This window comes from Abramis brama, assembly GCF_963993115.1.
Source record: "Abramis brama genome assembly, chromosome: 22".
Taxonomy (NCBI): Eukaryota; Metazoa; Chordata; class Actinopteri; order Cypriniformes; family Leuciscidae; genus Abramis; species Abramis brama.
The window spans coordinates 8,350,199-8,376,336 of record NC_139984.1 but is presented as its reverse complement, the minus strand read 5'-3'; the positions used below and the strand labels follow the sequence as shown (position 1 = coordinate 8,376,336).

Genomic DNA, 26,138 nt, shown 5'->3' with positions numbered 1-26,138 from the left:
ACACACAAACCGGCTCTTTTTCTAGGCTCCCAGATTTACAGCGACAGCTTGCCTCCTATTGTTCTCCATTTCCCATTCTGCTGTGACTCAGGCGACATCGCTGGCCAACAGCAGTGTGTGTGTGTGTGTGTGTGTGTTGTGTAGCTCACACTCGTCCTGACCGTGCAGCTGGTGTTCTTGGACTGGACTCGTACATGAAGGTCAAGTGGTGTCTCAGCAGCACTGACTGACAAGCCAACATTATCCCACTTTACCAAAATCAGGCTAAAGAGCCGTTCACACCAAAGACGAGGACTATAATAATGACTGTGATGTTTTTGTTATTCTGGTTGAAATTCTCTTAACATCCTGACAGCAATCAATAATAGAAGTGGTCTAAATATTAAAACATGTACATAATCTTCTGTGGAAGTCTTAGGACCACGAAATGTTCGTCCAATCATTACATACGGTCCGAATGCTGTGGTTGATGTCCTTCCTGCCTGTATTTACAGACATCACACGTCATCAGCGCGTTCATGCTATGCAGAGTTAGACGGGCAGGCAGGTATAATATTTATAGTGTTCATTTATAGCAATTTATAGTGTTAATAATATTTCGTAAGTCCCCAAATGGCATGGGTATGCAGAGCATTCGCAGTTTATATGGAAATGCGATTTTTTTAATCTATTTTGAGATTCATTCATTTCTGGTTTGAAATCATTCATTTCTGGGAACCCGTTTCAGTCTGACCGCTCTGATGGGATTTCTTGTGGTTTATGTCACTTTCTCATGCCGTGTAATGCGTAAACGTCAGACGTTGTCATTGTGGTTGTGTTGTTACAAGGTTGTGTTGTTGCAAAGTGTGATATTAGCATAAAATGACGCTATAACGGAGATGTTACGGCTACACATCGCCAAATAATACAACATCTGCACTGCAGACCCCTCCATGTTTTTGGCGCATGCATACCAACACAACGTCATTGCCATAGAAGCCAATGCAGATATTCTGGAAATTAAAGAGCGGCATTGACACACAAATCAGATCTGACCAGTTGTGATACACAGTCAGTAATTGTAGATTGGATTCCAGTGGGATACACAGATAATCATATTTGGACTGACTTTTATCCTTTTATCACATTGCGCCTGGTTATGGCACGGTTCTGTATCTACTTAAAAAAAAACATTATTCATTGGTTTTTTTTATTTCATTGTGCTACCATGTTACAATAATTTTGTTGTATTTTGTTATTTTGGCAGAAACTATGGTTTCCACATTGTAAGGGTTTTCCATATCCCATTGAGGCCAGTCTCATTTTGGTGACTATATACAGACTAAAAGAGAACTTTATTAAATGAAAGGTGAATAAGCAATCCATCTTCATTGCCTATATGAGATCATTCTAAATTTATGCCGTATTAATGAGTCATTTAGTCATGCTTTTTAAATTCAAAGAACAAGTAAAGAGGCAAAGACCGGAATCGAGAGAAGAACAGAAGCCATTGATTGATGTGTGATTACGAGCAAGTAGCAACCTCTATACAGCAAGTCACACTTGATTTCACCTGTAAGCATTATTTATGATCCATAGAGGTTCTGAAGTTAGTCAGTATCTGATTATAACAGCACACACACACACACACACACACACACACACACACACACACACAGTGCGTGTTGAGAGAGAGGCCTTTTAAACTGGTTGTGCTGGTCGAACAGGTTGGGGTGTGAGAGGGCTGGAAGTGGGAGTGTGTTACACACTGGAACTCGTGTTTTTTCTGTCGGAAATAAATGTCTGACAGTCACTGCTGTGACAATACACCATTTATTACTTGTCTTACACCATTTCTTTTGAGGAGAGACTGGTCAAAATCCAGGAGACTTGCATTGAAAAGGAACATGAGCCAGACTGGGTTTGCTCTTTTGACTTGGGCCAGTAAATAACCACCTAGTGATCTCTCATAGCAACTGCCTAGCACAGTTATGCACTTTAAACACCTTAGCAACTGCCTGACAACACCCTGGCATCGTAGTGGCATGTTTTGCACAGGCAAACACCATTTTTCAGTTCAACACAGAACTTTAGGCAAGGACTTTTAAGAGCTAGTTCTTTAGAAAACTTGTTTAATCAACCCAAACAATGCATTGAACTGAAGAACTAATAATGTAACATCTAGAACGTCATTAACTGTCAAACTTCTCTATAATCAATCCAAGAAGCCTGTACAGTAAACAAGCAAAGGGATTATCTGATCTAATGATGCTGAAGAGAACCGCTGTAAAACTATTAAAGAGTGGCAACAACTCCTTCACACTTTATGCTCTGCATACATTGCATGAACTAGTGAGATATTGCACTCAAAAACCTAAAATTATCTCTGATGTGCCAGTGTTTCTTCCTCACTGCATAATGAGTTGGCAACTACAGGAAGTTATCAAGTACAGTCAGATAGTGTGCATCAAGTGTCCTACATCATAGTTTAAATGGTGCCTTGTTCTAAAAATTATTATTTTGGAGTACCACAGTTACTAATAATATCACTATTAGTATTACTATTGTGCATAAGACATGACTTATTCCTTTATAAACTATCAGATTTACAATTTTCACCTGTTAGATAATAAAATCGATAAAAAAATGCCCGTATACAGAGACCAGAATGTCATAGAGACCTGCTTTTATTTCAAGAAATGAAATACTTTTCCAGCTATTACCCTTACACTGCTATGGTCCTTTAATACCATGGTACTTTAATATTCCAAGATGTTTCAGAGAATACTGAATCGCATTACCATGGTACACTGCTGTTCAAAAGTTTGAGATTGGTAAGATTTCTGATGTTTTTGAAAGAAGTCTCTTATGTTCTCCAATGCTGAATGTATTTGATCAAAAATACAAACTAAAAAAACTTTTAATTTTTCTATTTGAACATTTTTTAAAACGTAATGTATTCCTGTGATCAAAGCTGAACTCTTGAGCTGAAGTCTTCAGTGTCACACGATCCTTTAGAAATCAGTCTAATATGATGATTAAATGCTCAAGGAATTCTTTGATGCATAGAAAGTTTAAAAGAACAGCATTTATTTGAAATAGAAATCATTATAAATGTCTTTACTGTCATTTTTGAACAATTTATCATATTGTTGCTGAATAAACATATTCATTTATTAAAAAAAAAAAAAACTCTTTCTGACCCCAAATTAAAATTGACTCATAAACTCAAGTATTTGTTGCAGAGTTAACTTTTTTAAAGTAATGGTTTGACCACCAGTTTCGTTTGCAGTCAGTCTTACGCTTGTGTCAGTCTACGCTTGATGTTCACCAACTCACAGTTTCCTTAGAAGCAGATTCATACTTACACATATTTTCCTGCAGACGCACAGTCTCACAGCTTTCAAGGAAGATGTCCCTCACACACACACACACACACACATTTTTGTGTGCATTCCATTGCACATCTGCTTGTCTGTCACTTCTATTAGTGTATCTGTTGGCCTGTTTCTGTTGAGTTGGCTCAGATACTATTGTTTGGCTTTCTGTGTAGGAGTACCAAAAAATGCTTGCACACAAACACACATACACACACCACTTGCCTCAACACACATACGCACATTTGTTCCTGCATTATTTATGTTACATACATAGTTCAGTCATGAAACCAAACAGCTGATTGGTTCTCTTAAAGCCGGCTGAATTGGCCAATCGGTCAGTGGCGCGTTTCCCAAAAGCATCGTTGGCCAACTATGATCGCAATTTCCATTGAACTCTATAGGTAACGACGGAACTTGCGACCATAGTTGGCTTTGGGAAACACACCCCTGTTTGTTCTATCTACGTAACCTATTTATTTCCATCCTGAACTGGCTCAACTCAATGCAGCGCTGCATGTGATTTATCCCAGCCCTCCACCTTCCCCAGCACCACCTGCCTAGATCTGCACGGGGATTCTCCCTGCTTTCCTTGCAGCAGCTTGTATGCTATTCCCTGTATTTATGTGCATGTTTTGACAGTAGCCTTCACTCATGCCAGCAGCAGCAGCGTAGCAGATCTAGTCCGCCAAGACAACGCCTTTGTACATTCCATTCTTATCAATAATTGCTGTTTAATTCACTTCCGAGAGTTGTCATGATTGAACTGTATATTGTACTATAAATGACCATAACAAGTATTTGGTACTGAATGATTACCATATTCATATAGTGTAGTATTGCTTCATAGAGTACCATGATAGTCGCATAGTACTTTTTTTGTAAGAATATTCATATCCGTAGCACTCTAAAGGTCGGAAAACACCATATTGCTAAATTCTCTCTCATTTCCCTCTGGGAGTTTGAGTTCCTTTCCTGGATCTGTCAGCGTTGGGCCGACAGGTCATTTCTCCAAATGCCATGCAATGCTGAAAGCTGGAATAATCCAGGGTGGAATATAGAAAATGAAATGTTCTGTTATCAGGGAAGGGAATGCTGAGGGGGAAAATAATGTGGGAGTCGTGTTATTTCCTGGAATACAGTAGAGCTCTGCGGATCTTGTACACGTCTGGGTGGGAATATGTTGAGAGCTCAGGGAAGCAAGAACCCAAAACATGTTTGGCATCCAGGGCTGCGGTGCCAAGTTGTTCCTCTTCTCCATTTCAAGATCCTAAAAAGGGGCTGAGGAGATCCTGGACTGTGTCAGAACATGTCAGGACATCCCTGCTCATGTAAACAACTCCAGCGGGTCACTTCTGGCCGTTCTCACGGCACTCCTGTTTTCTCGTCTTAACTAGTAGTAAGCCGATATTGTTTTTTTGTATGGCTAGTGCCCATATCTTAGAGAGCAGGGTGGTCTATGGAACATTATACTGTATGTATATATATAGTGTGTGTATATATATATATAATGTGTGTATATATATATACAAGATGGCAGTGTACCTTCTCTTTATTACCATCACAAAAATACAGCAAGGGTTTTAAACTCTACTTCTAGAAAATTAAGAACTATAAATATTGTGGTATTCCACCACGATTCTCACTGCAACGCCTCAAACGCGTAAACATCAGGGCTTAAATCCAATCCTGAGCTTCCCAGTCGTATTTACAACTTTGTGGTGGCGTTCATGTGCGTTCAACTCTTAAATACGATCTTTTTTTTATATGACTTGAACGCACCAATAGAGCATCAGAGTTCGAAATCAAGGACTACAAACTGTGCTGTCAAAATTAAAGTCCCGCTTCCGTCTCGTCAGCCAAACAGAAAAACTCACATGCGATAATTAAAAAATGCCAAATAACGGCCAAATAACGGCTGATATATCATGTCATCTCTTTTGATCACATTTCTTATTCTGTTTCTCAGATTCCTCCTCTTGCATAACACAGCAGCTCAGAGGTACATATTGTTCCTCACCGGCTGAAGTCATTCGTGAGTCATTTTCCACGCTGCTCATTGGTCTGCTGTAGAAAGCCTTTTTGTTCAGAGATTTGTGTCAGAATAAAGGTGACAAAGCAGTCACAATTCACACATAGGAACACAATAGTAAATGTGCTATGGGGCGGAAAAAGTGCATGAGTCACAATTTCTGAGGCACAAGATCTTGCGGGTGTGGAAATAAGTGGGAAAGAGTTGGGAAATACTGAAAACACTATGGTTGAATTGCTTGTTTAACTCTTCAGATCAGAAACCTGTCGAGCGCATTCATAAACGTGCTCTGGTTTTACTTGGGCAAGATGCCAGAGCTGCATGAGTGACATCAGTGCTGTGGTAGCCCAGATATGCAGCAACCTACATGCACACGGATGGTTTTTGTGAGTGTGTTTGTGATTTTTCCTGTCTGCTCGATGTAAGGGTGAGGCATTGCGTCCCATTGAGTCACTGGTACCATGCAAATATTCTTAAAGCTGCATGCAAAAGTTATGGAAATCAGGCCAACTTTTTATCTCTGTGGAATGAGCCGTAAGGGGAACATGCACTCGCACTAATACACACACATCTCTCTCTCTCTCTCTCTCTCTCTCTCTCTCTCTCTCTCTCTCTCTCTCTCTCTCTCTCTCTCTCTCTCTCTCTCTCTCTCTCTTCTTTTTTTCTGCATTTTCATCTTCTTCCCTTTCCCACCAATGGAAATGTCCTGTCATTGTTTTGATAGAGCATGAATTATTATTATTATTATTAAATCAAAATGATGGAGGGTGATGGGGGCTAGTTATGATGCGATGACCTCAATACAAACTGTATTGATATTTTACATTTTATGAAATCTGTGAAAAACATTTTACAAAAAAGAGGCCTGTTTTAAAAACATGTACATGTTTGCATTGTGTGACATTTATTTTTTTTATGATCATTTAAACAGAACATTAAACCATTGTATTACTGATAAATATATTTGTGTTACTTTATTTTGTATAAAATATTAAAATAATCGAATGAGAATTATAGTGAATTAGAAGACACGCATATTAAAAAAGTATAAAAAACTAAAAGCAAAATAATGGTAATGAGAATTTTGTGTGATGTGCGTAATTGTCATTGAAATATTGTCACAACGCAAATAATAAGCATCCTAAAATATACTTCATCAAGGATGCATTAAACTGACAATAAAGACATTTTATAATGTTTCCAAAAGAGTCTGTTTTATATAAATTCTGTTCTTTTGAACTTTCTATTCACCAAAGTATCTTGAAAAATCATTCAGTTTTCACAAAAATATTAATCAGCACAAATATTTTCAACACTGATAATAACCAGAAATGTTTCTTGATCATCAAATCATCATATTAGAATGATTTCTGAAGGATCATGCGACACTGGAGTAATGATGCTGAAAATTCAGCTTTGATCACAGGAATAAATATAATTTTACAACATACTTATTTTAAATTGTAATAATATGTATCTTACGTTTCTCCTATTCATGGAGGTCTTTCGTCACAATAGTACATTTTTAAAAACATTATAATAATAAATGTGTGTGTGTTTCTGTCCATCCAGAAGAGTCACTGTCTCCTCCCACGGGCCCCGTCCCCATGGACCTGCGTGTAGGCGAGCGTCTGGTGCGTCCAGGTTCGGACACGGCCTTCCTGTCCCCTCTGCACCCCCCTCTGCTGATCGGCCCCTTCAGTGCGCAGCACTGTTCCCAGTACAGCCAGTCGCAGCTGCAGCATATACAGGTACAGTACATGTGGCACAAGATACCTCTGAGACCACTGCCGTACAGTGCCTTCAGTTAAATCCAGTCATACACTGATTTAAATAGCGCCTCCCTTAATGTGATTTAGCCTAATAGCACTCATTCCTGTCACAATCGACATTCTTGTTGGTGCTGGAACATAATTATCATCAACCAGTCATTTCAAGGGCTGGAGGGACTTTGTTACTTTGCAGACCCTTTTCATGGTAAACAGCAACATTACACACTAAAGAAAGTTGAACATGTAAAAGCATAAAAGTTACCCTTTAAAACAGAATATGATGCTTTCTAAAATATTTACTCTTGTACCTTTTTCACAAAACAGAATTAATTTCTGTATAAATAGTACCTGAAACTATTGACAATTCATGTACAAATAGATTAAGTACTCTAATTTGAATAAGAAATGTACTTACTGGGCACTTAATGAACTTGATAAGCTAGTTAGCATTGTTATGTATAATTATGATATTATTCTCTTTTTGTAGCAGTATAATATGGAGCAGCATCTACGAGACCAGGAACAAGCGAAACAACAGCTACAGCAACTCAAACACAAGGACAAGAGTCAACAGAGTGAGTGACACACACTTACTTACTGTGTACTTACTTAGCAACACTGCTTTATAACAATAAGACTACACATATTATGCTAGGCTAGTGTTGGGGCTACGTTGATTAGTATGTTATGAAGTGTTTCTGTTTTTCACTATGAGTTTTTGAAGTTCATGTCATTTCATGAATGAGATGCCTTTAAAATGAAGCACTTAGACTATTGATCACTGGAATGTGACTTATGTGCATCTTTAGCCTCAAGAAAGTGTTTAGTTTGTCACAGTCCTTCAGCTAAGAAGCATTGAAGAGGTACAGTGCACATGTAGCTTGTGTACAGCCACTAATGCCTAGATGTCTGGAGGGATAAGACTATTGAAAAGAGAACCAGTATGATATATTTTGATCAACGTGACATAAGCAATTGGTAATGTGGGAAAAAGCAGACAACTGTACATATCAATCACATGAATGGAATGTACCAAACAATGGTGAATGGCAAGTGACTAGGTGATGTGGAGGTTGAACGAACAGTTTTGAGATATTCAGTTTTGATTTGAGAAATGTATCAAAGTCACTGAGAAATGCTGTATTATGTTACGCCATTGCCCTCTTTAATAATACCTCAACTGAAACAGGGTCACGGCTGCTTCAGGAAATGGCTCTGAGAGTAAAAACAAAACTTTGTGGTTGAAAACACATGGGAGGAGTTTCGTCTCTGTGAACCCTGTTGTTCTATAAAGGTGATTTACTGTCACACTGCTGCTGGTGACCTGCCAGTTACAGCAATTACAGATCGTGCGATACCATCCAGTACCAGACCACACCAGTCCATGCCATCCAGTACTAGATCATACAGTGCCAGACCATGCCGTACAGTACCAGACCATACAGTACCAGAGCAGACCATACAGTACCATGATGCTTTTTGTTAGACGGGTACATTAATAGATGGACGGTAATACTATAACACTTAACTGAATAGTGACCATGTTTACATGTTGCTCCAAGTTATTAAAAGTGTAACTCAACCCCTGGTCAGAGCCTGACTCCACCCACTGGCAATATTTGAATGCTGGAAAAGTGGGCAGAGCCCAGCGGAGACAGAGGAGACGACCTGAGGGCGGGGCTGAGCGGGGCGGGTGTGCACCTGAGACCCGCAGTGACGGATTGATTGACACATAGGGTCACATATGGGTAGCAAGGGGGTAATCCAGCATCCAGAAATTGTACCTTCTATGGGGGCATCCATTGGCTAACAAGCCATCACCTGCTGTTAGCAAACCATTGACTCCCATTCATTTTGGCGTCTATTTCTAAAGAAACACGACAATGTATAAAAGGCTCCATTACCTTGTATCTTACACTATGACCCCGTAGAAGCCGTTTTTGTAAAAATACTCTAACGATTGTGTCATAACCACGCGACTCTCTGTCGCATAGTAGAGAAATTACCGTATAGACAGGAGGAGAAGCTCGCAGGCAATCGGGGGGACGTGGAGGCACAAAGTCCTATAAATTCAAGAATACTTACCAAAAGTTGCTCCTGCTCCTGGACAGCTCCTACTCACGCTCTCCGTCTCTGCGAGATTCGGAAGGGAATGATTCAGATTTCTCTTGGCACAGCTACTAGAAGACAGACGGGTTGCTCAACTTCCAATTGGAAAATTCAACTGCAGTGGCCACCGTTCAACTCAAGATGTTTTTACAGCATATATTGTAGAATTAAAATACTTTATACCCAAATGTCAAAACATTTACTCAAATCAATGACCCGCACTAATAAAGCCCCAATCTTACAGATCATTAACTAAAAAAAGTTGTTTTAGGGTTTAGTGACCCTTTAAATATTACCATGGCAGATGGATGGACTCCTCATGGATGGAGGGATGTATAGACAGACAGGAGGATAGATAGATAGATAGATAGATAGATAGATAGATAGATAGATAGATAGATAGATAGATAGATAGATAGATAATGGATGGATGAATGGATGAATAGACGAATAGACGGATGGATGGATGGATGGATGGATGGATGGATGGACGGATGGATGGATGGACGGATGGATGGATGGACGGATGGATGGATGGATAGACGAATGGATGGATGGATGGATGGATGGATGGACGGATGGATGAATAAACGAATAGACGGATGGATGGATGGATGGATGGATGGATGGATGGATGGATGGATAGACGGATGGATGGATGGATGGATGGATGGATAGACGAATGGATGGATGGATGGATGAATAAACGAATAGACGGATGGATGGATAGACGAATGGATGGATGGATGGATGGATGGATGGATGGATGGATAGACGAATGGATGGATGGATGGATGGATGGATGGATGGATGAATAAACGAATAGACGGATGGATGGATGGATGGACGGATGGATGGATGGATGGATAGACGAATGGATGGATGGATGGATGGATGGATGGATAAACGAATAGACGGATGGATGGATGGATGGATGGATAGACGGATGGATGGATGGATGGATGGATAGACGAATGGATGGATGGATGGATGAATAAACGAATAGACGGATGGATGGATAGACGAATGGATGGATGGATGGATGGATGAATAAATGAATAGACGGACGGATGGATGGATGCATGGATGGATAGACAGATAGATAGTGTTAACATGTTTATCAGGGGTTTTGCACTTTTGCCTTCTGTGTGTCAGTAATATCTGTATGTGTGTGTAGTGTGAGTGTGAGTGTGAGTGAGTTTGTGTATGTGTGTGTGTGTGTGTGTGTGGTAGAATTACTCCATTGTAATCATGACAGTCTCCGGTCTGTGTCATGCTGCAGTGCTTGGTCATGCAGGCAAAACATTAATACCAATTTTATTGTTGTTTATTTTTCATTGAATGAGAGCATTCATTTTCCTTTTGAGTCCCGGTACACTGTTAGAGTTGAACAACATCTGGAGTGTGAAACCGACTAACAGCAGGTATGCTGATAAACTGTGCATTAAGCAGAAAATTATTTGTTGTAACACCCAATACTGTTCTTGTAAAGTCTAATCAAATGTATTATTACGATCAATTACTCTCTCAAAACACGGTCTCAATCAGAGGTCTCAATCAGAGGTGTGCCGGCGTCACACAGGTGTCTCTCGCTCATTATAAATCATTGCAGCTGGAGGCTTTTATCACAGTTGATAAGATTGTTGTGAGAGAAAGTATCTGCAGAGAAGTAAAATTAAATTGAGTTGTGCAAACATTAACCGTGTCAATATTGACCATATTGGTTAGAGCCACTATGACGTGGCCGCCCTGGAAGGACAGGGAGGCACTGAGTCAACACACAGTTTCCTTCCCTCGACCCCAGAGCAACCTCGGACACAGCTTCACAGAACAGCTGAACCACGCTCACAGAAACAGCGCTCGCAGTTTTGTGTGGGAGAAAACATTTTGGCATTTTGACTAGTTTTGACTTATTAATTTTTTTTTAATAATAATAATGGCCTAGTCCAGAGCCAACTAAACTCAATAAACTAAACTAAAATACTGTATATTAAATAAAATATAAAGTAAAATAAAATATAGAATAAAGAAATAAAATTAAATAAAAAATAATAAAACAAGATTAATAAAAATAAAACAATTAATTAATTAATTAATGCAGAGAAAAGCGCTATATAAATGTAATGAATTATTATTATAATTAATTATTACTTTTAAAGTAAAAAGTTAAAATAAAGAGTTAAAATAAAATTAAGCAATACAATCGATTACAGTAGTATTCCTGGGACTCTTTCTCTTTAAAAAAAAAAGAAAAAAAAGAAGTGGTTTGGGATGATTTCATTGGCTTGATTGAGGGCAACATTCTCTAAAAATATTAATTTAAATATTAGTAAAAAATAAATGTCGTTTCTTTAGTTACATAAAATGACCTAGTCCAGGGCAAACTAAACTAAACTAAAATACTAACTAACTAACTAACTAACTAAAGGAATAAAATAAAGACTTGTAAAAAATTAATACAATAAAAATAAAAATGCAATAATAAACAGACTTTAAAAAAAAAAAGAAAAAAAAAGTGGTTTGGCATGATTTCATTGGCTGGTTGTATTGATTGAGGGATAAACTCTCTAAAAGTATTAAACTAAATTATATTTCAATAATAATAATAAATCAAATAAATAAACACCTGACAAATGTCTGACACTCAAAATCTTTTTCTTTTTTTTTTGCAGTGCAGCTTTGTTCAAACCAATTGAGTGAAACATTGTCATTTCATTGGCTGTTTGTATTGATTGACAGGTGCTGTGGCCAGTGCGTTGGTGAAGCAGAAACTGGCGCAAGTGATCCTGAAGAAACAGAAGCAAGCGGTCCTGGAGAGGACGAACTCCAACCCCCTGAGCACCGCATCGGTGGCCTACCGGTTAGAAGCGACTCTCGTTGCCGCCCAAGTGCGCATGTGCACAGATCCATGTGCTTATTTTCATCTTTTGTGTTCTGACAGGGAGTTGGTTCCAGATCCCAGCGCTCCCCTACAGCCGCTCCTGCCCTCCTCCAAACCAACTCTCATAGAAGGATCCGACGAGCCGACGAACCTGAGACGAGCACGTACGTCACCCTCCAACATACACATACACATGAGAGCTCATTCATCAGAGCATGACATCACCATCTACATACAGATCACACACACACACACACACATACACACACCTGAGAGCAGGAGGCAGGGCTGGTCGTTCAGCAGGTGTGTGTGTGTGGAAGCATTCCAGCGCCGCTGCCTTGATCAAACACACTCCCAGCGCCTTGCTCAGCCTCCAGGCAGCACGCTGTTAACAAGGCCTTGCTTAGCCTTCTCATTTACCTCTGAAAGACGAGAACACTCCCGTCAGCCGGTCATTATGTCATAATAACTATGACTGGACGTCCAGTAAAGCCCAAAGTATACTTGTTTTTTACGCATGCTCTAGCCTAGCGTATGCTCCATTCTCCATTTGATAGCGTGTGCGAGCGCATGCTCTCTAGAAAGTTTCATCTTTGACCAGTGTCTTCACTATTTTTCTCCAGAAGTTATGAACAAAATTCTTTGTATTCTTATAAACTAAAGATGCGGCTCTCCCCCTCACACAAGCGCTTGTCAATGTGGACGTCTGTTGCAGTCTCTGGTATTTTGTTGTTGTTGTTGTTCCGTCTGTTTAGTGTCATTTTCTACTGTGAAACAACGGCTCGGGCCAATGTTGCCATCTAGTGGAACAACTGATTACTGAAAAAACAAATTTAATGCACATGTGTGACCAGCGTACGTACAAAGTATGTGCGGTTACAAAAATGGTCAAAATCAGTACTATTCAGGTGATGAAATGTGCATCACGCGTAAGTGGACCCTCGCAGTAGGTTTCTGAAGAGCATTTTTGAAGCTTAAAGTGGGCGGAGCCGGCCGTCGCCATCTTGGCAGCACGTCACTCCCGGATAACCGAAAATAGGCAAAGAGGCGGATTAGCTGAGGTGACGTGACGCTAACAGACAGCAGACAAACGGCTAGTAGTGACATCAGCGGCAATCCACCTGTCAATCAAGTGGCCACGCCCTAAACTATGCAGAATATAATTAATATAATTTAAACGGATGAGTTATAAAAAAACTCACCCCCCTCACAGTACTCATGAAGGACAAAATTAGCTGTATAGACCAAAACCACTTTTTGCACCAGGCTGTAAACATATTTTTTTCTGCTGTAAAGTTGGGCATATTAACATGGGGGGTTTATGTGATTCACTCTCTTTTGGAGCCTGTCTCTAGTGGCCGGTCGATGAATTGCAGTTTAAGACACTTCCGTGTTGCATAAAAGAGAGAGACCGGAAGGTTGCCGCTTGGTAAAAACTGAAGAATACTTTGGGCTTTATAGGCAAAAGTCTTTGTTGTGCAATTTTTTTTTAATTTTTGGTTTAGATTTAGTTTTTTTAGCTTTGTTTATTAGTGCTAAAGCAATTATCACTGTAATAATTGCTCATTCTTAGGTTTAAGGATTTGCTCTAAACCCATAACTGTAAAAGGCTTGTTCACACCAACACAAACTGAGTCTGGTTTTTGTATGTGATTTGTCTGTGCAAATCGATGTGTAATAAAATGGAAGACGGTCTGAAAGAAAATGTAAACTCACTCCCTGACAGTAGGTGGCGCTTATGGAAAAGCAGAAATACCCCAGTTCTGGATTCTTCCTCGCTTAGCAAAATAGTCTGTTAACTTTCACAAACTACGACTAGTTTGTGAAAAATTACTAGTACCAAAAGCTTGAATGGAATATAACATCTTTATAACACCTCTAAAAAAAATATGTTGCATTGACAGCAAAAAAATGTTTGTGTCGGTCTGAACAGATGCATTATTTGCTATTATTAAAATGTTTATCGCACCAAAGTTTTGCACTGAATATTCGTCTTGTTGTGAACAGACATTAGTATTACACTTGAAGAGCACTCAGAACACATTAGTAACCGCATAGTATCACCTGGCAACCAATCACAACAACCTTCCACTGGAAAACACCACTCACATTTTCTTTAGAAAATATAAAAGTTAAATTGTGACTATCATTCAGTTTTCAGTGTAGAACAGAACATTTTGCAGAAGTTTTCAAGTAGTCCTTGAGAGAGTTTCCAAACACTTGACATGTCCACTTCACATCAGTTCGGTCCCGTCTGTCAGGATCACTTTGTGCTCGATAGTCAAACATTTAACATGATAACCACAAGATGCTGCGCAGAACAATGTCATTTACTGGTGAAGTTGAGTAAGTCCAGCTGTGGAGTTACGGTTTTCAACATGTCCTCTGCCAGAACTTAAGGCTGATGGTGTAAATGTGTTTTTAAAATGACTAAAACAATTAGTGGGAAGTAGAGAAGAGATTTCGGAACCTTTGTCTTTTCTGAACCAGCAAACAAAAGCATTGAGCTTTAACTGTTTGATCAAAGGAAGTAGACGCTACATTTGCATGTAAATAGTTATAGGTCAATAGGGATGTGCAAAACTACCTCTAAATCGAAAATCAACCAATTTGTGGGTCATTTGAATGAGTAGTGGACTAGTTAGTCTTAAAGGGATAGTTCACCCAAATAAAGATATTTCTAATGAAATCTGAAAGATTTCTTTTCCTACATTTATGAAGTCTATCTCTCTAAAACTGACTCTTCAAAAAGTCCATAAAGAGATCCCAAGTAATCCATATCAATCAAGCGGTTTAATCCAAGTCTTCTGAAGAGACTCAATCCATTTATATGATGAAAAGATTTAATTTAGGCTTTTGTTCACATATAAACATTCATCAACGCACATACATAGAGCACATCAAATATAGTAAACCAAAGGTTCAAACGTGCTTGCTTGACGCGTCAGTAGAATAAGATTGTTGAATAAGACGCGTCAGTAGATTAAAGTCCTGAGTCGTTTCATGAGATATACAGATGCTAACTGACGCAGCTATAGCATGCTATACTTGCTAGTCGGTGCGCAACTAGTTACCCACCCTGACCCGTGATAAATGTCAAGTTTTTTGCGTCGACTCTCGAACAATCTACTTTAAATCTCAGGAGTTGCCAGGCAGTTTTTATAACCCACAGGTTTTCTGTGAACACATTGCTGGTTGTTTGTCGTAGTTACGCAGCTTTATTTGATGGTGCTGTATATGCTCATGTAGACGCCGGGATGTTATTTGCCGTCATAAATTGCTACTTTTAAACAGCGCAGTGATGACACAACACATTGTCCCTCAAAGTAAAAGAAAAATCATGTTTATTGAACAAACAAACAACAATTGACCCTGCAGAAGTACAGTAGATGAGCTAGTTGACAGACTACTATACGACTCAAAGTTTGTCATCCTTTTTGGTAATGCTATTGTTTTTCTTTTTGTTCTTGTTCGCAGGGTCAGAGCCCAACCTGAAGGTGAAGCATAAGTTAAAGAAGCACCTGAACACCCGGAAGAGTCCGCTGACCCGCAAAGAGAGCGCGCCGCCCACCGTCAAGCACCGCGGCCCTGATGCTCTGGGTAACTAGACCACCCTGTTCTCATGTAGACCTGTAACATCATCGATGCATAGTTATATTCATATTTCTTCACCAGACCAGGACATATTTCTCAACACTTATTCACAACTCTTCACACAGTTCTTACAGCTTGGCACAGCAGTTCATTTCACATTCAAAATGCACTAAAACTACCAAAACACTTCATTCATGTCTCAAATCAACTCATTCTTCCATAAAGGTTTTCACCCAACAAACACAGTTTTGCAGCTGACCTTATTTCATATGCGTTTGTAGGAGTTTCCCTTTCAGATGCAAAATGTGAGTGAAGAGTATTTAAAGTCCCCCTGTGGTGAAAACCAAGCTTTTAATGTTGTTTATATGTGGTGTTTTTAATGTGCTTTAAGACAAACCATATGCAAATTCAAGAGTATTTTCTCCTTAAAACTGCAGTGAACCAAAGACAGTCTCAAAAACACGCTTTGAAATCGCTGGTGTTTCTGACGTCACAAACTACCTTGTAACCAATCAGATCAACGTGAGTGGATCTCTGAGCTGAGTGAGTGAGTGGAGGCGGGGCTCATCTGCATTTCATAGATCCGCGTTTACTAAATGAGGCAAGGGTGTAGAGTTACATTCAAGCTATTTCAAGGCATGAAGAAGGAAAAAAACTTTTAAATATGTCATTTTGGTGATCAAATATGAGTTTTAAAAGATAAAATGGCTGACGACAGGGGGACTTTAAATGAATCAAGTACACAGTAGTGAATTTACTGGTATTTGCGCCAATATTTACTGCCCCAAAAAGCACGTCTTCACCCATTTTGCGCTTGACGTGACATTGGATTTGCGCATTGTCAGTAGATCACGCTTTTATGGGATTGACCTCTAACGCTAATTCTCCCTGTTTAGTAAATCTGGCCCTGAGACTGCTGTTCTGCTCAGTGTGTGAAGAGTTGAAAAAGTGACTGAAGTGAAACTTGTAACGCATGTGTGTGTTCCTCTCAGACTCGTCCCCCAGCAGCAGTAGCACCCCAGTGTCGGGCTGCAGCTCTCCGAACGACAGCCTGCCCAACGAGAACGGAGCGCTGCCCGCAGCCGCCAGCCTGTGCCATGAGGTAACACTCCCCAAATACACTCCTCAGCACAGCTTCTCAGGTGCTTCTCGGCTCCCTTATAACGGGACGTCCTGGTAATGCAATTGCAGATCCAGACAATTATGGAAAATGACTCATTATGTAATAATGCAGTCAGTTTAAGTGAAGTTAGCTTCTCCCTTTTTTCAAAAATACAATCTGTTGCAGAGGACAAACTCCCAGCCGAACACACACACACTCACGCACACACACACACACACACCCACGCACACCGAGGCATGATGGGACAGTTCTTTAATATTGCTCTGGTGGGAGTTGTTTGTGCTCGACAGGGCTTGTTTCAGGAGGTTTGCGCCCCCCTTTTGCATAATGACATGTTTTAAACAAAGACACTGGAGAAGGACAGCTGCAGGCAGCTGGCAGGACACCCAATCTCCCGTTTCCATCCACAGCCTCCTCCTCGCTTTATTACTCCACGCTCCTCCATTTTTGGGCTTGCATAAATGCAGGAGTCTCTGATGGGTTGCACACGGGAACCCCGTCCGCTCGCACGCAAGAGCTGATCACACACACAGACCGGCACGCAGACTTTCTGTTAGCGGACGATATTTGCCCAACGGAAATTTTTTCATCTTAAATTTTTAAGTATCATTAATACTTAATTTGCATTTATTAATTGAAAAACATTCTCAAGTGAAATATCATTTATGGCTGATAATTATAAAACAAATCAACATCAAATATAAAGGTAGCTGTAATTTATATGCACAAATAATGCTTTAAAAATATATCATAAAATAAATATAGAAAATATATATTATAAAACATGCACGAAAAATCCTTTGCTGCAATAAATAAAACAATATATAATAAAATAAATATATAAAAAATTATATTATAGAATGTTATATACACAAATAATGCTTTGAAAAAAAAAAAAAAAAAAAATGATGAAATAAATATGTGGAAATATATATTATAAAACATGATATGCACAAATAATGGTTTGCTACAATAAAAAAAAAAAATATACGATAAAAGAAATGTATAAACATATTATAAAACATGATATGCATGAATAATGCTTTGCTATAACACATGTATATGTATTATGTATTAAATAAATATATAAAAATATATATTATAAACCATTATATGCATGAATAATGCTTCACTACAATAAATTTTAAAATATATAATAAAATAAATATATAATAAATTATATTATAAAACATATGGATGAATAATGCTTTGCTACAATAAATGTAAAAATATATAATAAAATAAAAATATATATTATAAAACATATGCACAAATAATGCTTTCCTAGAATAAATAAAAAATATATATTATAAAACAAATATATAAAAATGTATATTATAAATGTTTAATAATAGTTGAATACAGAAATATGTTAGATTCTTCAAATCTCTACTGTCTACTTCCCTGAGTTTGCATTAAGTGTGTTCAGAGCTGATTTTAGTTTTTTTTTTTTTTTTTTTTTATAATAAAAACCAACATATCAAATACTGATAGCTTTGTGTCCTGAGGCGTGTGACAGGTCACTGTGGTGTCTGTCTATAGAAGTCCATCTAAAAGAGAATTTATCACATGGCAGATAATATGAAATATCAGTTAATTTTGTGTTATTTTCCTCCCTGATAGCGGTTTAATCCCTGTCCTGCGGTGTGTGTGTGTGTGTGTTTCAGGCTCAGAGGCTGCTGTTGCAGGACGGGTCTCTCGCTCACTTCACAGTGCAGAATCCGTCCAGTCTGCCCACCATCACGCTAGGCCTCCCCGCCAACACCAAGGTATCGCAACCGCCATCATTCAACCCTGAAACCGGCATGAAAGTGTGCCTTTCACCTTTCATTTCATTCAGAATATAGATTTGAAGAACACATTCAATACAATCAAGCACACTTTTTTCACAAGAATTTAATACCCAAATTACATGTTTGAAAAACATAACATGCATTACTTTTCTGTTTATAAAACGATTCGAATATGGATAATTTCGGTCTTAGATGGTTTTAAGTCAATATAGCATTCCAGCCTTGTTGAATATGAAACAATATTGGATCGGATTGAAAATTGCAATGCGATGACAAAACTACATTGCTCCCATTATAACCAACTAAGCTGTCAACACTGCAAACTGCACAACATCTGTACAGGGGTGTAGGCTAGCTGTCATGCTAACAGTGCCAGGGAAAACTCACGTCAACATTGAAAACACCACTTTCAATTTTAAAATCGCCCACAAATGAGCGTGAGCCTCGGCCAACTAACATGAGAGCAAGTGAAATAAAAGTAACAAACGTGTTGCTTTCCACATAAAAGTAATGAATTTACGCATTTAGCTTCGACATCAAGTGTTTACACAAAACAGTGCCAAAGTTGTTTATTGAACGAAATTTCATTTTGATGGTTTCATGCTCTTGGCACCCAATAATTCTCCATGTGAAACTCATATTTAATGTATTCTGGTTCATATTTTCATTTAGTTTTTTAGTAAAAAAAGAAAAAAAAAAAGGTACAGACATGAGGCCCGTTCAGAACCACTGTAATGTCGTTAAATATACAGTCAAACCAAAATTTATTCAGACTCCTTCAATATTTCTCACATTATCACAGTTTATTCAGTTTATTTATATAGTTTAGAAAATGGTAATAAAATATGACAATAACTTATCAAATCAGTTGATATTTCACTGGTTTTGTCCATCTTCTGTTAGACTGTCTCACAGATGAGTTATGTTGAATATCTGTCAGCTGTGAAATTGAACTACGCAATTAGATAATATCAATTTAGGTCAACCGATTACCAAGCAATGCTTATTTTTGTTCAGTCTGTGGTGTAAAAAGGTCCCATTAGCAATTAAATAAAAAACACTTCAGCAAAACATGGTCAGGTCAAAGTGTCTGAATCATTTTTGTAAAAATAATGTTACTGGTAGTCACTGTATGAAGAATTTCTGGGTATAATATGTCACAGTTTACTTTATTTTGCAATCCTCACACATAAATGAACTAAAGTGTCCTGCACACACTAGTAAAAAAATATATCTGGTGTCTGAATAATTTTTGGTTTGACTCTGGTTCCTCATCCGCTGTTTTGAGGCTGAACTCAAAGCTAGTATCATGTTGTAAAGCGCTGGCCGTGTGTCTGCAGGCGGAGAGCGAGTTGGGTTCACTGAAGCTGGGTCGTGTGCCGGTGGGACCGGGCGGTTCTCCGCTGCTGGTTCCTCTGGGTGTGGAAGAGCAGACGGGACAGCTCATGCAGCCCGTCCTCATCCTGGAGCCCTCTGGACTCGTGCACGCCCCGATGCTGACCGGTAAGATCTGCAGGATCAGCCTGAGGAAATACCACTCAACAACTATCAGCTTGATGTGTGCGCCATCTAGTGGTCACTCCTTGACATGACAGGGAAGAGCTGTTGGGAATAATATGCCAGTTACAAAATATTTTTAGAATATAAATTTACTAAGATTTTTTTGTTATTTAAAAAAAAATATATATATTTTAGATTTGGATTTATTGCATATTTATAGTTATTATTTATATTGATAGTGAGACTTTTATTTTATTTTATTTTATTTTATTTTATTTTATTTTATTTTGTGCATTAGCAACCAAGCACTGGACATGCATTAATTCAGCAAGAATACATTAAATTGGTCAAATATGACTATAAATACATTTATAATGTTATAAAAGATTTCTATTTCAAATAAATACTGTTCTTTTGATCCATTTATCCAAGAATCCTGAAAAAAGTATCAGGTTTTCCACAAAAATATGAAGCAGCACAACTGCTTTCAGCACTGATAATAATAATAATGAATGTTTCTTGAGCATCAAATCATCATATTAGAATGATTTCTGAGGGATCATGTGACACTGAAGACTGAAGTAATGATGCTGAAAATTTGATACTTTGATGAAAAAAATCTTACAAACCACAAACTTTTGAATGGTAGTGTATATTATAATAATATTTTTCATAGATTATTATATTAATCAGATTTTAATCATCTTAGTTATTTCATATTTTTAAGTAAACATGTATTACAAAAATATAAATATGTATTACAAATCTGTATTTTTTGTGTTTATAATTCAACCGCCGTGTTCATAGAGTTCATGATGATATGCTAAAATTGTTATATTTAAGCCATCGTGGTTCGTTTTATGTGTTTATTTTCTACTTTCGTGTGATCTGTGGCATGATATTTTGACATCTAGCTTGAATATTGTGCTTTCATCTGCTGAAATTGTAAGCAGACTTGCCTGTGATCAGTTCCAGGTCTGGGTCCGGTTCCTCTGCAGTTCAGCGCGTCTGGTCCTCATAAGCCTCTGAGCCGCACGCGCTCGGAGCCGCTGCCCCAGAGTCCCCGGGCCCTTCACCCGCACCTGCTCCAGCACAGCGCTCAGCTCCTCGAGAGACTCAAACAGCAGACGCACCTGGGCAAGGTACTGACCTCACTCAAATCGAGTTATTTTCTGATTTCAATGGTCCACTTTAGACATTCTGCTAACTATAAGTTATTTTGCACCTACATGTCAACTCTCATTAGAGTATTAGTAGACTGTTAGGATTCAAGGTAGTAGAATAAGTACTTAACTAATGTTAAAGACCTTGGGCCCTATCATACACCCAGCGTATTGCGGCGCCAGGCAAGTGTGTTTTACTAGTTTCAGCCCGACGCAGTTATCATTTTCACATCCTGTGCCACATTGTTTAAATAGCAAATGCATTTGCGCCCATATGTGCACCCATGGGCGCCTGGTCTGAAAACGAGGTGTGTTCAGGCGCATTGTTGGACCGTTGCTATTTTGAGGAACTGAAATAGACTTTAAATAACAAAAAAAATACTGACTTTAGACCAGGTTTCAGGTGGTCAATGGTGCAATATTTTTTGTTGTTATTTAAAGAGCACGTTAGCAATATGCGCCTATAGGCCGGTCCACAACACGCGTACACTCTGCTTATTACACACACAGGGACGCGCAGCAGCACACAAACTAGCCAAATATAAAAAATAAAAGGATTATAATGTAAAAGATTATTATTGTGTACATAAAGATATGATGGAATTCGGTTTGTCCCGTAGATGTTTCTGCTTGGGAACTTTAACCTCGTGCACAAGCAGAGACGTTTCCTCTCTGGAGGAAGGGAATGGGAGATGAGACTCTGATTGGTTTATTGCACGTTACGCCCAAAACACACCCATTACTCATTAAGAGAATAGGGACAACCCTTTTAGACCATGCGCCGGGAGCACCGGCCATTTTCCCCGTCGTTAAACTAGCAAAAGTGGATTCAGACACGCACTAACTGCACTTGCGCCGTGCGCTTTAGACCATGCGCTTAGATCGTTAAAATAGGGCCCGTTAACCTTATTGTAAAGTGTTACCAAAAGAAGTATACAGCATTTTAGTACAGTATACTACAGCATACTATAGTAAATGACATCAAAAGGATGTGTGTGTCCTCCAGCTCATGTCGAAGTCCAGCGAGAAGCCTCGTCTGCGGCAGATCCCGTCGGAGGACATGGACTCGGAGGAGGGGGGGCCGTCAGCGGGGGACGCCCATCAGGGCCGGATCAGGGCCGAGTCACAGCGAGAGATGGAGAACCAGGAGGAGCACATCAACCTGCAGCACACACTCATTCTCAACCAGGTCAGAATAAGAGTACGCCACACAAGCGCTGTTGGACAACAAAATGTTATTGCAAAATAATTTGTGTTACAGGTGAGGCGGAAGCCAAAAATTAAAAATGAAGAAAATTGAAGAAATATTCCAATGATTGTTTATGGGTGAATTTCACAAAAACACATCTGAGTAAAAAAGTCTTTGTTTTTTAAATACGCTAATGCTCACCAAGACTTATTTTAACAATATTATGAAATATTATTACAATTTAACATTTTAAAATACTGTTTTCTATGTGAATATATCATAAAATATAGTTTATTCCTGTGATCGAAGATGATTTTTCAGCATCATTACTCCAGTCTTCAGTGTCACATGATCCTTCAGAAATCACTCTAATATGATGATTTGATGCTCAAGAAACATTTTTATTATTATTAATGTTAAAAAAAGTTGTGCTACTTCATATTTTTGTGGAAACCATGATAAAAAAAATCAGGATTCTCTGATGAATAGAAAAAGTTAGAAAATGTTTTAATATTTTGTAATGTTATAATGTCTTCACTTTGCATTTACTGCACCCTTGCTCAATAACAGTATTCATTTCTTAAAAAAAGAAAATCTTGACTGTTGAATGTTAATGTGTCTTTTGTTGTCCTGACTGTTTCATGCTTTCATGTTTTTTTTTAATATAACTTCAAAACCTAAAAAAAGAGATTGTTTTAACACTGACATTATTTTTATGTCAATTAAGCAAATTTTTCCTCCCCATCTCTCCATTACTGTAGTGTTTCAATGTTTTATTTTTGAGTTTGTATGACATTCTCATTATTATCCATAATATAACATCATCATTACTGTGATACAATAAAAAAGCAGTACAACAATTTACCATGAGGTACATTTATTTTAAGTTATAGCTACTTCTTTTTATATTTTTTAAATGTTATTTTTAATTTACACCGTCTATCATGAGGTACAAATACCATTAATGTCATATATCATACTTTTTTCATACTTCCCCAACAGAATATTATATTTTATTACAGACATTTATCTCAGATGCATTTAGAGAAGCACTTCCCAGTAGCTCATGCAAACATGTTTTAATTAAAGCGCTTTCTTTTGCAGTCGCGTCTGTGGGAAACGCAAAAACAACTCCAGCAACTCCGCAGACAGACGGCCCACATGGAGACGCTGACGGTACCCATGATGCTCGGCGGCATGCACCGGCCGCTGTCCCGCACGCAGTCGTCTCCCGCCTCCACCTCGCTGACGATGCCGGACAAAACCTTGCCTCTGACCTCGACCACAGAGCCGTCCCAGAGCCAACCGCGCTTCACCACGGGTACAGCGCCTGCGCCAAACACCCCTCACTCTTCACTCTTCAGTCCTCACTGACTCAAACCTCAATGCCTCCTTCATGTGTGTGTGTAGGTCTGGTGTACGACTCCCAGATGCTGAAGCACCAGTGCACGTGCGGAGACAACAGCAGCCACCCGGAGCATGCTGGGAGAATCCAGAGCATCTGGTCCCGCCTGCAGGAGAGGGGCCTCAGGGGCCAGTGCGAGGTATTCACAGTTCCTCTCCTTTCCTAAAGGGGGCGCTGACTTATCTGTCCTATCATTCTAGCATGATATTTGCTTCAACTCATCCACATTAAAGAGACGGTTCAGCCCAAAATGGACAGTCTCTCATCATTCCTTTATCCTCGTGTGGTTCTTTTCTTCTGGAGGACAATAGAGACACATTTATAGACCTCTTCAATATTCTGTAAAGCTCCAAGAAGCATCATAAAAGCAGCCTTTGTGACGCATCCTAGCCTTCTGGAGCTACATGATTGATTCATGTGAGGAACAGACTGAAGTTTAAGCTGCTATTCGGGAAAAAACAGGTCTGAATGATTCGTTCACGAATCGGATGGATCGAGTGTCATGAGAAATCAAGTCCTCCCTCGAAATCAGCTCCCGAAGCCTAGCGATCCGATTGGCTCAGGGAACTGGTTTCACAGACAGGGTTTAGATTAAGCCAGGATTAGACCTTAGTTAAAGTAGGACATTTAAGTGGCTTTTATTAACATGCCTTAGAAAAAAACATTACCTGTGTGCATCTTGAGACAAAACAATGGCACTGACATATTTTAAGATATGCTTTCAGTTAAAACAACTCAAACATGCATTTTAGTCTGGGACTCGACTTAAGCCTTGTCTGTGAAACTGGGGGAAGTATTTGTATTCGTGAAAAGAATATTCTTAGAAATCATTCTCCGAAAGTTACGACCCCCTCCAACTTAACTTAAATCCCCAAAGCAAAGTTGTTTCAATAGTTTGTTGGGCTGTTTCAAATATTAAGCATTATAACCGAACTCATTTAAATTACACTGTACATTAAAAAAGCGGTGCTATGAAAATACTAAATATGATATTTATTTTGGTAAACTGTAGTGTTTTTTGTGTTTTGATCAGCGAGTCTTTCATACACCTCAGCGAGAACCTCCATACAATCAGATAAAACCAAAACCAAAGTCATTTACTTCTTAAGAAAATAATAAGATGATCTTCAGAAAATATTTGAGAACTCGAATCGCATTCTTACAAACTTCTTAGAATTTATCTTCAGGCATTCTCAAGACATTCTTTCGTGAGTCCGACCCCTGGTCACAACAGCTCAAAATTTTCACTAAATAATGGCTTTTCTTCAGACAGAACTTTTGAATGACTTTTGACCACACTTTCTTGTCCTTTTCGAAGCGTCAGTCCTCATTCACATGCATTATACTGATAAGAGTTTGAAAGAATTGAAAAAAAGGAGGGAAATTTACCAAAACATCCAGAAACCGCCCTGCTTTTAATAACTCCAGTGTCACAACTGCTGACCCCATGTTTGCAGCATGAAAAGTCTCTCATCATCTTTGATGTGTTTGCTTCCTCCTCAGAGTATTCGAGGAAGAAAGGCCACCCTAGAAGAGTTGCAGTCTGTCCACACGGAGCGACACGTCCTGCTGTACGGCACCAATCCACTCAACCGCCTCAAACTGGACAATCGCAAACTGGCCGGTAACACATCATCATCACACACACATACACACACATGATTCAGATCCGATATACATGAGTCAGCTACAGTTTGGCCAGCGCAACACCCCATTTTTCAAAGCAAAGACACACAGGCACGCCAACACACGAATATGAGCGACTTTCAAAATGACTAAAGGGTTGGAAATGTCAAACGTCGACTGCGAGAATGACAGTTAATCTGCTTGACGTCACTGTGTCCAACAGGCATACTGTCACAGCGGATGTTCGTCATGCTGCCCTGTGGGGGAGTCGGGGTAAGTGAAAACACACACACACACACACACTTCAACTTGGTCATAAACCTTCAAGAAACTTGTTTGATCGTAAATTAAGTAGAGATGCGTGATATGATGCTGGCCATTATATTATTTGTTGGTAACTGGGAAAATTCAGTTATTATTATTGAAATGGAAAATGGAATTATGGCAATTTCAGCAGAGAGTATTTGCAACATACAGTAAGACAGTATAAAAGCATGACCCGGAAAAATATGATGTTTTTAGCCAAGTTAGCATGTCATGTTGCTCTTTGAGGGTTATTTAAAGATCCACGTGTCATCTTACGCTGTGTTTGGGC

General features: G+C 38.9%; 1 protein-coding gene across 2 annotated transcripts in view; it reads left to right on the top strand.

The window, feature by feature from the left end:
• The window catches only part of hdac7a (histone deacetylase 7a), an 86,252-nt gene that overhangs the window by 40,448 nt on the left and 19,666 nt on the right, over positions 1 to 26,138 (top strand). For both annotated transcript variants that reach the window (XM_084098904.1, XM_084098903.1), the window contains exons 3-16: positions 6,961 to 7,139; positions 7,648 to 7,735; positions 12,009 to 12,129; positions 12,211 to 12,314; positions 15,628 to 15,750; positions 16,737 to 16,846; positions 18,535 to 18,636; positions 20,001 to 20,163; positions 21,130 to 21,302; positions 22,330 to 22,512; positions 23,617 to 23,833; positions 23,923 to 24,056; positions 25,421 to 25,541; positions 25,767 to 25,816. In XM_084098904.1, the coding sequence (XP_083955030.1) occupies positions 6,961 to 7,139; positions 7,648 to 7,735; positions 12,009 to 12,129; positions 12,211 to 12,314; positions 15,628 to 15,750; positions 16,737 to 16,846; positions 18,535 to 18,636; positions 20,001 to 20,163; positions 21,130 to 21,302; positions 22,330 to 22,512; positions 23,617 to 23,833; positions 23,923 to 24,056; positions 25,421 to 25,541; positions 25,767 to 25,816 (1,868 nt within the window). The remainder of the gene's footprint in view (positions 1 to 6,960; positions 7,140 to 7,647; positions 7,736 to 12,008; positions 12,130 to 12,210; positions 12,315 to 15,627; positions 15,751 to 16,736; positions 16,847 to 18,534; positions 18,637 to 20,000; positions 20,164 to 21,129; positions 21,303 to 22,329; positions 22,513 to 23,616; positions 23,834 to 23,922; positions 24,057 to 25,420; positions 25,542 to 25,766; positions 25,817 to 26,138) is intronic.